At 30.5% G+C, this 15,106-nt stretch overlaps 1 protein-coding gene across 1 annotated transcript; it reads left to right on the top strand.

The window, feature by feature from the left end:
- Window positions 1-210: 210 nt before the first annotated feature.
- LOC134231075 (ventral anterior homeobox 1-like) lies at window positions 211-8,039 on the top strand. Its single transcript, XM_062712975.1, has 3 exons — window positions 211-340; window positions 6,340-6,527; window positions 7,842-8,039. The coding sequence occupies exons 1-3, from the start codon at window positions 211-213 to the stop codon at window positions 8,037-8,039; spliced, it is 516 nt and encodes a 171-aa protein (XP_062568959.1).
- The last annotated feature ends 7,067 nt before the right edge of the window (window positions 8,040-15,106 follow it).

A 15,106-nucleotide genomic window follows, 5' to 3' on the forward strand; every position in this document is an offset into this window, starting at 1 on the left:
TCGGAGCTAAACGACTTGTCATGTGATTTAAATGAAAAGAATCTGGGAGTTTCATCGTTATAAACTTTAAACACATTAAGTTTATAATATCAATGTTCAACAACTTCTGAAAGATTTCCATTGCAAAATATTGTTTTTTAAAAATGCTTTGTACATCACTAAATTGATATTTGTGTGACTGTTATATTCTACCCAGTAAAGCATTTAGTTATGGAGTGCAGCAGAGTACCAAATCTGAACTCATACAATTACATAAGAGAAGGAAGCCGCATAGAAGCAAATACAACTGGCAACAGTCCTTCAAAATATCCAGAATACTGTCAAACAATCAAAGTCCAAGGTAAGCAAAACAAGGCTTTATTTTATTTATTTATTCTATCATTATTCATTTTAATTTTATTTATTTATTTATTATTTTTTTATTATTATTATCATTACTTTTTATTTATTTATTTATTTATTTTTTTTTTTTTTTGGCATGTCTAAGTGTCAGAAAAAAGTCTAATTAAGATGACATACTGATATGTCAAATATTTGATCTGCAGTCATATGAATTATTATTTCGATGAAATCATTTTGTAAATAAATAAATGAATTTTCAGCTTGTAAGATAAAATGAATGTTAGAGTGATTGTAGAAAATAGATGGATTTTTCTTCCTTTTAACTTTTATACCTTAAGAAAAATAATACAAAAATGAATATTTGTTTCTTTTGAATTTCTGATAACAATGAGATTTTTTTTTCAAAATTATTTTAGATGCTAAATTATTTTGAGTTTTTCAGTAATGATATAACACCGATGATACAATGATTTTTTTTTTAAATCTCTTATTTTAATGTGTTGAAAATGTTCTTTATTACCCTCGAATAAATTTAATTTAAAATATCCCTGAATATAATAGAGCATCTAAAATTTTGACACTGAAATAAAACAAATATTTGTTGGATAAGATCATATTTTGAACTACTTTAATACACGATGAACTAACTGGAGTATATTTTCCTGTTTAAAAAAGTTATTTAATATCTCTTTTCAGGAAACATTAGCACGTAAGGGAAAAATATTCATTCTGGTCAGTAATAATTAATCATAAAACACATATATCTAGAAAAATGATCGATTCTTGAAGAGCGATATAGACCTTATTACTTTTTTATGAGAAAATTAGATCTGTAGGAAGCGTATTGACATATTTTGGTTTCTTTTTTTAAAATTAACTACTGCTCTAAAAGAGTTTCAACTCCACCGTTTTTATCCCGCTGGGCTATATTTCTTGGGATTTAATGTTATTGTGTTCACTACTTTTCTCAAAATGTCATTTCTTTTGGAGGTGGAACCCCTAGCGGCTGGATAGCTTGTTAAATGAACCCGTTCTATTCGTTTTCACTTAAATTGAAAACCAATTAAATTGGTGTGAGAAAATATTTACACTTATTTTTTTTAAGTAAATGACTGTTACATGGTTTCCACTAAATTATAGAAAAGTCGGTGGAATTTAATTGCACGTAGTTGTAAAATCCGAATGTTATCATTTAAATCCTGCTAGCTTTTAATAAATATAAGCTAAATTTTTTGCTTTGTGAATAATTTAAATTCGATTTCATAAAGTTAGGTACATTGTATTTTATAAATTTTACTTCCATGGTACTTAGAATTATATACGAAAATTGAGGGTCTAGTGTTGTTTTGCTCCAGGACAATTCGACGAGCGTCGAAAAACACATTTCATGGAATAGAAATGCTAATGCATACTGAAATTCTATACCAATTAAAGAGGACATTTTCACACGAAACCAGGGTTGATGAACAGTATATCTTTTTATTTTCGCAGATACCCAACTGTTCAGGTATGACACAAATTAAACCCGTTAATCATATTTCAAGGAGAGAAAGAAGACAGTTTATTAAATAAATTTTTAGCTTAAAAATATTGACAAAAATAAACAATTGCATCTACAGGTACTTTATTTTTAGAATTTTTGTTTCATTTCTACATTTAAAAAAATCTTTGTACTATTACAAATGCATTCATCAAATGAATAATTAATGCCTTTTTTAATCCATCTTTGGAGAGAGAGAGAGAGAGAGAGAGAGAGAGAGGAATGTAAGAACTTAAACACAGTATGTATACAGGAACCTATATACCGACATATTTAGTATACAGGTCCCTGACTTATACACTAGTTTTTCTATTTGAAACGATATATTTTACTCTTTAAAGAAAATGAAAGATTTTTTGCAGAAAATCGTCAACCATCTCAAGGAGAGGTCTTGAAATCCAAGCAGAAAAAAATAGTTTTAGAAAAAAAAAACACTTTAATACCCAGTATTATATATATACGTACGTGTCCGACGTGAAACAAACATTATTCACATCAGTAAAAAGTACGTATTCCTATAGTAATATTTATAAACACGTATTTTATGTCAATCTTTTCACATTATCTATGACTTTTCTAATGAATTCAAAAAAATACACAAAGTTGCTGTTTTATTTTGTTTTAAAATCTCCAAGAAATACTGTCTTTTCAGAAAAATCACTTATTTAAGTATTCTAAAAGGCCCAGTATCTTCCAATGGGTACCAATAATTAATTCTGGGAGGGAAAAATAATGTATACCAATAAACTTTTTTTTTTGCGGTGAATCTAAGATGTTTACAATAAGTAATATTTATGTTAATACATGTAATTAATTATATTAATTATATATCAATGCTCTGAAAATCATACATTGTAAAGTATTCAAAAATACAATGAATAATTAATAATTCTTATCCATGAAGTGATTAAAAACGTTTAAACATTAATTCATTACATGTATATTTCCTCAACAAGAATCATAATTTCCCTCTTACGCAGTAAGCCGTATGTAGACAACGAGTCAAGAAATGGGGAAAAAACATAAATGAAAAAAAGAAAAGAAAAAAAGAAGAAGTTAAATTTAAGGAAAGAAGCGACGTATTAATATCTTGAAAATAAAATAAAGCCAGGGCACATACATAAAATGAAATAATTTTACATGTATAATATAACTGAATAGTGTTTGATCCTAAACTGCCACATTGGAAAAATAATTCATATATTTTAAGAGTCTTAATTATTTGCTTTTCGCCAAGGCTTTTTAGTTAAAGTCAATGATTAAAACAGAAATGGAAATCACAGAAATATTAAAGAAGCTTATCAAATACTTAGATAAGTTTAATAAGGATAAATTAATCATTAAAACATAAATTTTACACGTAAACCAACTTGTACATAAATCACATCGAATGGTATTTTTAACCCCTTTAACAATAGTTATGTCTACATCGATATCATATTCGCACCAAATATTACTCATTCCCTTTGAATCTTTTAAATAGTCTTCTTGAAAAGGCCAGGGAAGTCCAATTTTTGATTCCTCGACACCAGAACATCGGCTGGGATCTGTGATTATGGACATTTCAAATCAGGGGCTTTTAAACCTGCACGTTATGCTGAAGAAAATGCAGCTAAAACAATCCGTCTTTTCCTTAAACTTCAATATGCCAATAAAGGAATTGACGCGGTTACTATAAGTAATATTCTTAATCACAAAAGGGCCCAGTCTTGTATTCCACCATATTTCAAGTTAAAGACTACACTTTGTATTTCCTACAAATATAGATCAACCATTGCTTCCAAACTTTTCAATTACAAAAAAACTTTACATAACCTGCATATCGAATATCTGAAACATAATACTCCATCGTGTTCATGTTCTTCTTCGCCTTATAACTATAGTCCTGCTGGACACGTTATTACATGTGCCGTTAATATAGTTATTAATGAGGACCTTAGAATCACCTTTTTTAAAAGGTCCTAAATATAAGGAACCCAGATCCTTAAACTGGCGCCAGAATTTCATAAATATTATGGATTCTGTCGAAGATTACGCCAAACGATGGGCCAGATATGAAAAAGAAGAAGTTGACACTTTGTCAGAATGGATTAAATGTATCAGATCCATACTTCTGCATTCAATAACCCACAAGTGAAAAAAGAATTAGATTACATGATCAGTACGTACTGGTCCCTGCTGACAAAGAAGGTAACAAAATTGTCTTCGTTTGTAAGGCTCATTATAAAAAATGTATTTTAGAAGAACTTGGATTTAATTCTACAAGTGGTAATCCAACTTATACCCATAGTTCCCTTTCTAAGGAAGAAATTCTCCAAAATCATTGATTGACAATATCTATGTGGTTTTTGGACACCAGGTCTTCCAACAATCTATTGGAATCCCATGGGTACCAATTGCGCCCCGTTATTAGCAGACCTATTTCTGTATTCATATGAAGTAGAATTTGTGCTAAATCTTGTGCATGAAAAGAAATAAAACACTTACTGTGGCCTTTAAATCGATATTTAGATATATCGCCCACGTATTGTCAATTAACAATGGTGATTTCCATTCCTATGTCGATACGATATATCCTATTGAGTTTGAGATAAAAGATACTACAGAGTCGGACACATCTGTTTCATACTTGGATATTTTACTTGAAAATGAATGGTAATCTAACAATCAAGCTCTATGATAAACCTGAAGACTTTAACTTTTCTATCGTCAACTTCCCTTACTTATGCAGCAATATACCTTCACTTGAATACGGAATTTTTTTTATATCTCAGTTGATTCGATACGCAAGAGCATGCTTTACGTATGAACAATTTCTAAAACGAGGTAAAGTACTGACAAACAATTTGATTAGTAAGAAGCTCAGCAGCCTCGTTTAAAGTCATCGTTTCGTAAGTTCTGTATGGTCGATGTAATGACCATGTCAGCAAATACAATTTATCATTGAGTGAAATGCTGACTGACGTTTTTCATACCAATTGTTAGTCCATTATTTATACACGGAATTGACGACGAATTTTCCGTTATTTCCCGATTATGACGAGGAGCATACGGTGGGTGTGACCGGTGGGCAAGGGATGCTCACTCCTATGTAGCACATGATCACAACTCTGATGTTGTAGAGGTCCGTGTTTGCTATGCTCCTGTTTTGTATTGTTTTATGGACGTCTGAGCTCGATTACTGTTCATTATCTCCATATATTTCATACAAGTCCATGCATAAGTACATTCAAAGAATACAATTCAGGAACAGAGCAAACATGGATCTGAAAACATCAGAGATGGGATCAGGTGTCAAGCAGGAATGAGCATCCCGATGTGTGCTCTAAATTTGCAGAGAGAGAGAGAGAGAGAGAGAGAGGATTCCCTATCTTGATAGGGTAAGGGGTGATAAGACGCATGCATACTAAGCTGAAAGAAATAAATTTTATATAAATAATATGGATCAAATTATGTTTGAAAATGTTTGAAAAATGATCACTCAGAACCTTCAAATAGCGATTGTAAAATTATAGGATTCACATCTTACAGTATTTTGACAATGAAATGTTCTTATAATAGAGTTTCCAACAGACGAAGGAATAAATATTGATAAATAAATTTTCCAATTATCTTCAAATTTTAACTTGTCTTGAGTCAAATCTGCAAAGTAATTATATGATAATTCCAGAACAAAAGAAGAATCAATTTTTCAATCAGAAACGTTTAGCCGTAGTACCACCCATTACGTGCAAAGTATTAACAGAAATAATAAGTGCATAGTTAGGAGAATCAATATATAATTAGATTTTAGAGTTCATGTTTCAGAGACACAATTTCCTAATATAATGCGGCTTTCCATCTCTCGTGAAGGAAATAAACGTCCGTGAATAAAACTTTGAGAACCTAATACGCTTGAAAGAGATACAAACGCTTTTTGAATGAAAACTATTAATTGTTCGTTGTAGATATCATCTTTGATAACTGTAGTTGATGGAATGCAATTTCCTTGGGTGGTATTTGAACTTAGAAGTTTAGAAAAGGAGAGAGGGAAACCGGTGCAGTTCATTTCTGATGATATTTGTTATGAAAAGCGAATCTAATTGGCAGTGATTTGTTGAATAATTGGAGTCAAATAGATTTCAGCGTCGATTTCATATCCTGCAGGAAAATTTGAAAGGTGTTATATACTTAAAATATTAATTATAAAATTCTGTAAACTGAAGCACAACTCCAACATAGCAAGTTTAAATAAATATAAGCTTATCAGTGGTCTCATCTTATGGAACAACAACTGATATTTATAGAAATAATGACAAAAAATATCATTGTCTAAACGTTCAAGAATTTTTAAACAGAACAAATTAGTGAAAAGCACGCCTTTCTCTTGTGATTCATGATAATGTTTAATTGATAATTTTAAATAGTAAGAGATATCAATATAAAAACTGAATGTTAACTTTTTTCTTTTTTAACAGATTCTCATGGTGGCGTGAAAGAACTAGTTTTCCCCAAGGCCTTGGATTTGGATCGTCCAAAGCGGGCCAGAACAACTTTTTCCCCTGAGCAACTGTTTCAGCTAGAGAAAGAATTTCAGAGAAACCAATACTTGGTTGGAAAGGAAAGAACACAACTTGCCAAACAGCTCAAGTTGTCAGAGACTCAGGTATACTTCAAATTTATCATTTTATCATTTGAGAAAATGAGAACAAATATTAAGGACAAAAATTGACACAAATTTGTTATTATGTGGTGATATAAATTTGCCTGTAGAAACAAACACATATATTTTTGCTGCTGTGCATAAATTTATTTACGAATCTTGTAGATTTTAAATTGTTATATTTCTGAACAAATATTTCACATGTATCTCTTTTGTATTTATATCTCAATGTACTACATGTATTTTAATTGCATGACATATAGTTATATTTAAGGAGAGGAACTCGTAAGTTGAAAGAACTTGTTTCCAATCCTTTTGTTTATACAATAAGATATGTTCAAAACAAGGATGGTGTTTACACAGGTTTCAGAGGACAGAAAGGAAATTTTATAAAGTATAGTATGTTAAATCAAAAATTGTTCTAAATGGATAAAATAAAAAAAATTAAATCAACATCAATTTTAAGATTTGATATTCTACTATTTAAAGAAAATATAAGGAAAAAAAGACTTAGTTTAAAAAAATCTCTGTCAAAACCGTTTTGTAAATATATTACATGTGTTTTTAAACATAATTTTGTAAATTTTATGTGTATTAAAGCTCATGAACTATTTCGAATGCTATTAAATTATCATGTTATCATGTTGTAAATTTTAAATTTTGCATTTACCTCCCCCTAGTAAATTCAAAATTTACAACATGATAAAAAAAAAAAAAAAAAAAAGAAATTCAAAAATATGAAGAAAAAAACATTCCACGCCACATATGTCAATAATTTGATCATTGTCCTCATATCATATTTATGTCATTAGAATAAGGGCAACAAATAATTTAGAGTTTATGCCATTCAGATTTTTAGTCATATTCGATTAAAAAAGAATAGAAATATTAGAGAGGAAATTCGGACTGTGATAAGTTTATGGACCAAAATTCAATTCAGTCCCTTTTTTGAATAAGGCAACGTTGTTCCGTTCCTTTAATATTTCATTATTTGAAGATTTTTGCTGTTTATAATATTTTGTGAGTAAAAAAAACTGGCCATACACTTGTGAAAAATTGAGGTATTTTCCAAGAAATACTCAGGGGCAACTAGTATGAAAAGTAGGGTATTGACCTAGCTATTTGAAAATGAAATTTAACACAAGAATCATAGATGTACGTGTACAATGTGCAGTAGGTAGTTTTCGTTCTTATCAGTTGAATTTGTTATCATCTGAGTAAAGGTATACCTTAATTATATTACTTTTACTGAATTTGAACATGTTTCAATCATATTAAACAAATGTAAATTGAATAAGTATGTAATTTTACTTTCAGGTAAAAGTATGGTTTCAGAACAGGCGGACCAAGTATAAAAGGGACAGATCACGTGACAGTGAAACAGCTGATTCAAAATCTGAAAGTTTAGCAGCATGCAATATTTTAAGACTGTTACAAAATCAAGTTCCGAGGCCTAATTGCACGAGTTACCTTCCACCATATCCCTACTCATTTTCTGGATATAGTGCCTCGTGAAAGTCAATTCATTTGACTTGTCACTGAGATCTATTAAATATATTTGACATTTCACTCAATTTAAGTACTCTGAGATTCAAATCAGATTCAAGATACTAATGTCATTTGAGACATATTTTATATCAAATAAAATCTGCAACATTTGGAAAAGACTTGAAAATGCATGAAAATACTTAGATAAGTTATTTTTAAAAAATATTAGAATAAAATAATTTTGGTACGAACATGTGATGTAGAGTTAGTAAATATTTGTATGAAAGACATTGTGGCATGTGAGGGTAGTTTGATATAAACTTTGAATGTACAAGGGTTGTTCAGAAAGACTACTGTTATATCTTTTCTATTTAACTTCATATGAATTATGATAGAAGTATTTTTAAAGTAAATTCAAAATGATTAATATTATATTAAAATTTTAAAATTATCGTGATTTATTTCAAACCTATACATAATTAAAGCTGCAAAAATCGGATCGCAGAGCAGTTAGTACCGGTAAAGGTCTTGTAAAGTAGGCTTTCCCCCTTAAAATCCCCCCCCCCTCCCGGAAAACTGGCTCTAGAGTAGACTGAATTTCCCCCCGAAAAACTGGCTCTAGAGTAGGATTTCCCCTACACTAGAGTCAATTTTACGGGGGAAATCCTACTGTGTTATAGTTATAGAGTGCGATTTCCCCCAGAGTCAAATTTCCCAAAATGAAATATAATCCTCTACTTAATTTTTTAAGGAGGAATAGTTGGCACATTGCTACAAGTGTCCCTTGTTCAAAATGGTGACCGAATGTATTGCACATACGTATACGAAAAATGAACATGAAAGTTTTAAATCCGATAATTCTTTGCTACTGTCAATCCATTTTTCTAAAATAAAATAAATTGATGAAACTGAAGAGGACTTTTTCCCCTGCGTAATTCCATCTGTCTGTCTTTCCTGTCCTTCTGTCTGTGTGTCCCAACGCAAAATGGTTTTCCGCACTTTTTTTTTCTAAATGCTTGAAGACATTGAGCTGATTTTCGGTGTTGGAGTATATCTTGATGAGTTCAAGTTTGCATTTCGTTTCGCTTCACTTTTTAAAGGAATTACAACCTTTTCAATTTTTAACGGTTTTCTCAACGATTGAAGATATTGAGCTAATTTTGATAGGTGAATTTCAAGTTTGCATATTGTTCCACTTCAATTAATTTTTACAGAATAATGGCATTTTCAATTTTTAACTAGATTTCACATGCCGGTAGGGGACAAGTATTGCTCATGCAATACTCTCAGAATGCTTGTTATACATGTATTGTACTATGTAACTACAACATGTCAAATATGAAAATCCATAAGGATAAATAAAACAAACAAACATTTTCCATTCAAATTTCAATGCCTCTCACAATTTAGAAGTGATAATGTATTTCTTAATGTTTGGCCAAACAAATATGAAATAATTTGCGAAAAGTTCAAATATTCATTACATCAACTTTTCATTTCAACACGTTTCTTAAAAATTTAATAAAATATATGAATATGAATACTGGTAATTTTCATTTTAAAGACAGAAAAAATGTAGAGTTCAAGGTATTATGAATGTTCATGGATTTTCATGAGAACTAAAATAATTGACAAAAATGATTGACAGAACACTCATTACTCTCATAATACAACTTTCGCATACAGATGCAATTGTTGAACAAGCCCCTAGTATAACTAATATTTCATAACATGCTTTCACCAACTATCTGAAAAAATAAATCATAAAATAAACACTGCATCATCATTGACAGCATTGTTTTTCTAACTGATTACTTATGTTCCATCATAATTTAAATTAAACAGTTATATTGATCATACTGTGCTTTAAATAATCTCGTTTTTCACAACACAACTTTGTTCGACCGAATTTTCTCCAACATCAAACTTTAAACAAGTTGTTAGAAACTTCGTGATCTTCGTAAAAAACGTTTTATATTTTTATTAACAACTAAAAAATTATATCGCTTGTCTGTACTGTACCGTATTATTCCTGGATCGAAACGCTATACATTTTAATTTTGGTGCAGTTAAAATGTCAAAATTTTCCCTTACTCGTTCGTAAATGATAGAGCACAGACTGCATGGTTGTAAAGTATCTGTGACATAATCCACATTCGTAATTTGTAGTCTTAATTCTCCTATGCGTCTTCACAGCTCAGAATATTCAGTCTGAGGGCGAGAGATTGTTATTATCATGTCATATGTCCTCCGTTAATGGGGGCCACCATACTTGCTATGCATACGAAACTAACATACAATACATGTACAATTGATGACGTAAAAAATTCGAATTCTTCATTGATAAAACTTACATTGATATAAAAAATTGTATTTTCAGTGAAAAATTATTCAGATAGTGTTTGTTATTTTTTTAAAACAGAAATCTTGGAAATTCGAAACTAACGTATTTCTGAGCTCTATCGATTTTTGAATAGGCGCAAACTTGAAAACGCGCGAGACGTTGGAAGTGGAAATTTGTAGAGTGGGAGGATCGGTATTTGTGATCTATAATTTGCATAGCCACTGATCTTTGTCAACTTTTAAAGAAATAACAGAATATGAAGAAGGAAGAATATATTCAGAGGATCAATCTACTTCATAACTGGTGAGTGACAAAAAATGGAGGCAATCACTGAGTCAGATAGAGTGGGATGATCGGTATTTGTGATCTATAATTTGCATAGTCACTGATCTTTGTCAACTTTTAAAGAAATAACAGAATATGAAGAAGGAAGAATATATTCAGAGGATCAATCTACTTCATAACTGGTGAGTGACAAAAAATGGAGGCAATCACTGAGTCAGAAATCTGTATGTAAATGTTACTGTCTATATTTGTAAAATAAATTATGTCTTTTTTTAATGAAAGTTTTGTAAAACTTTGCTTTGAGTTGGGATCCAACCATATAACATACATTAATTATAGCCTGAGACTCAAAACATTCATAGGCATGATTGATCTACAAAATGGCTGTCCAAGAAAATAGGCGTATTAATTCCACTCAGAATGTTTTAATTTGGAAGTGCCTCTGATGCAAAATTACGAAACTAAATGCAAGAAAATACAAAAAAGTCTTAAGTTTTACAATCATTGGTATTTTCAGAAAATCTTTCTTCTTAATCTTGAAGGAAAAAGAGAAGCAGTTCACAAATGTTGATGAGCAGAAGACAAGAAACTCCGGCTGCAAAAAAAAAAAAAAAAAAAAATCTGAGCTCTTGAAAAAGAAAGAAAGAAAGAAATGAAAATATGAATGATATTCAATCAAAGGATCCAAATGATGGAATTCTGGAAATTCCACCTGGAGAGACAATAAGGATTTTTGGATTTTTGAATTGGCCATCTCTGCTCGAACTGCTTGAAAGCCCTTAAAGCTGTTGCCCTGGTGCTGAGCAAACTTTTCTCCTGGACTGGAATTAAAGACTGTTCAATTTCTGGCATTAAAACACACTTTGAAACATGCTGAGGAATAACCCCCTTCTCCTCTTGACCAAGTAAGGTTAAACATTCTGCAAAGAGTTGCGTTTGAATTGAAATTTTTCATACTTTTATCATTTACTATGGTTTAACATGTCAGAATTGTCTATTCTAAGTTTTTTAACAAAGATTTTGTTGCCATGGTTGGAAAACAAACAAAAATTCTGTGAAATCTTTTAAGATGCTGTATTATAAAACATGTACTGTTACTGTTTGTAGCATGACTTCATGCATTTTCATGAATAAACATGAATAATAATATTACATTTTTTTGTTTACAAATAAGCAAGAATATTCATGAATGCTAATGGTTCATGAATTTTATTCATTCATGAACATTCCTGAAAAAATTCATCAAATTATTCATGAACAGTTCATGAAGATCCAATGAACTTATTATTGGACATTCTTGAAATGATGCATCTTCATGAATATGACTCTTCATGAATATTCATGAATATTCATCATTTTTCTTTCATGAATAAAAACTCATGATTTGAAAATGTCCAATAATAAGTTCATAGGATCTTCATGAACATTTCATGAATAAAATTCATGAAAAATTGAAGGAAATTCATGAATTATTCATAACAGTACGACATTTAACTCTGGACATGACATAGTCCAGCATTTTTACTACCATTTCTAATAAGGATATCCAAAATATTTTTATATCACTTGGTGGGATTTCTTAGCAGTATTCCTGGGTCTCATGTTGAACTCACAAACATCTCCACTTCGAAAGATATGAAGTCCTAAAACTCAGAATCCCATGGGAGAATGGTGGGATTTTCAGTCCCACCAACTATCCCACTATTCTCCCATGGGAGAAAAAATGTCAGATGGGATATTTTCTCCTGTAGGATTTTTTCTCCCACATATTTGTTCAAATGGGATAAATCCCATGGATATTGACAATGAATTATCTTCACCAATACATTTTATAGAAGGAATGTATTCTATATATTATGATGAGGTATGTGTCATTGTCATAATTTATGGGATATATTCCATGTTTCACAATGTATGGGAGATATTGTTTGATTGTCAATATCCGTGGGATTTATCCCATTTGAAAAAAATTGTGGGAGAAAAACGAGACCAATCTATAATTTCTTAATGTTTTAGAACGTTTATTATTGTTATCATTTACAACCAAAATAATTCCAAAAATTTTTAACTAATCCAGACATCCATTTTTCTTTCTTTCACATTTTTAGAATATTTTTACATTTCTTTCGAAAACTATATATTTTGGTTGAAATTCCATGATTTTAAATATATATGCTAAGAACATTCTTACAACATAAGTAAAAAAAAAACACTCTTTACTTTTTAAAAATCAGTTTGTCATTTATCTTCTTTTTTCAAAAAGATATTGCGATTGTGGTTTATATTAACTCTATAACAAGGGGGAAATCTTACTCTGAGAAAGAAAGAGGGGGGAATTTGGCTCTAGTGTGAGATTTCCCCTCGGGGGAATCCTACTCTAGAGTACAATTCCTGGGAGGAAAGCTGGCTTTGGGGGAAATCATACTCTACAACAGTAATTCACAAGCAATGCACTAAATAATCATGATAACGTCTGTAGTCATACCGGTATTCTCTGTTAAATGAAGCAAAAACGGAAAAAAAATTCTTACACTTATAAATTAAAAACTGTTATATTGATTCATATTGACTCTATAACAAGGGGAAAATCCTACTCTGAGAAAGAAAGAGGGGGGAATTTGGCTCTAGTGTGAGATTTCCCCTCGGGGGAATCCTACTCTAGAGTACAATTCCTGGGAGGAAAGCTGGCTTTGGGGGAAATCATACTCTACAACAGTAATTCACAAGCAACGCACTAAATAATCATGATAACGTCTGTAGTCATACCGGTATTCTCTGTTAAATGAAGCAAAAACGAAAAAAAAATTCTTACACTTATAAATTAAAAACTGTTATATTGATTCATATTGACTCTATAACAAGGGGAAAATCCTACTCTGAGAAAGAAAGAGGGGGGAATTTGGCTCTAGTGTGAGATTTCCCCTCGGGGGAATCCTACTCTAGAGTACAATTCCTGGGAGGAAAGCTGGCTATGGGGGAAATCATACTCTACAACAGTAATTCACAAGCAACGCACTAAATATTCATGATAACGTCTGTAGTCATACCGGTATTCTCTGTTAAATGAAGCAAAAACGAAAAAAAAATTCTTACACTTATAAATTGAAAACTGTTATATTGATTCATATTCCAAATTATGGCTTAATATTTTCAAGATTTTGCTTCGTTTAAAAGAAATCGATTTGAGAAGAAAGATATAGTCCTCATTGAAAACGACAAAAATTATGTTGAACGTCACGGAGCAGAAGATAACCATGCAATTTTGTGATATACTCTGAATAAACTCTAAAATTAAATGTTACAGGAATTTAAAAAATATGTCACAAGCAAGTCCTGCATGTATATATAAATGGTACAGGCGGTATTTGAGCGACAGAGACTCTGTATCGGATGAGGAATCTGTGGAGAAACGGTTTATCTAGCAAAATCTTCGTCATGGAAAGACATAGGCGCTTCAGAGTTGCTGATCTTGTGAAAGCACAGTAAAATGGTGAAACATATGGAGATAACGAAGAGTATTCAAGAGCAAAAATCCATAAAACAATACAAAAAAGGAGCAGAGCAAACTTAGGAAAAGAAATTAAAACATTGACCAATTAAAATACACAACGAGAACAATTGTTAGAAAAATAAATGTCAAGTGCTAGAAAAGGGTTTTTTTAATAAGTGGTTATTCGACTACTAGTACATGTATACTGTGTAAAATGTATAGGGATAGAAATTTTAAGAAAATTTTGACGCTATGTTTTTGATGTTACATTTACGTTAAGGTGAAACACCTTTTCTTTTTTTGAATTCTAAACACTGGTGTTCATCAACAACGATAGCATTAGATTCAAATGGAAAATAATTTAAAGCATGAAGCGTTGCTTACTTTTTCAGAAATGAATGATATTTCTAATCATGATTTAAAGAAAATTTGATATTGTAAATAGAAAGATCAATTATTTTTATCTCACAATAAAATTAGAAATATGATGTATATATGAAAACAATATTTATCCTCATACCTCTCTAATTCTTATAAGAAAACATGCTAAAATCAGAATATGAAATTGTTTGCTGTGCTTGTAAAATAGTACGTATCCATCAACAAGAGTTATCCTGCCATTAATCGCCCTTTAAAATATTTTTAGTGAAACAAAATATTTATTAAATGTTTATAAACAATTCTGCATCTAAAATTATAAATGTTTTAGGTAAACTATTATAAATAATTAATGACAATATTGGCAATAGAAACTAGAAATCAACATCTATACAATAGAATAGGTTCGATTGAGTCGACTATTAAATGGTCCTTATAAATGAAATCTGTAAAATCTGACACGATAATTCCTTAAAATTCATGGAAAAGTGTCATCAGAAAGTTATCTCTCTTATCACAGGATATTACACCTTAAGTATGCTCCATTGTTACAGAGCATATTGATTTTAAAATATAGTAAATTGATTTCTATGAAAT

This window comes from Saccostrea cucullata, unplaced genomic scaffold (assembly GCF_032062105.1).
Source record: "Saccostrea cucullata isolate Sc308-1 unplaced genomic scaffold, CSIRO_AGI_Scuc_v1 ctg109, whole genome shotgun sequence".
NCBI lineage: Eukaryota > Metazoa > Mollusca > Bivalvia > Ostreida > Ostreidae > Saccostrea > Saccostrea cuccullata.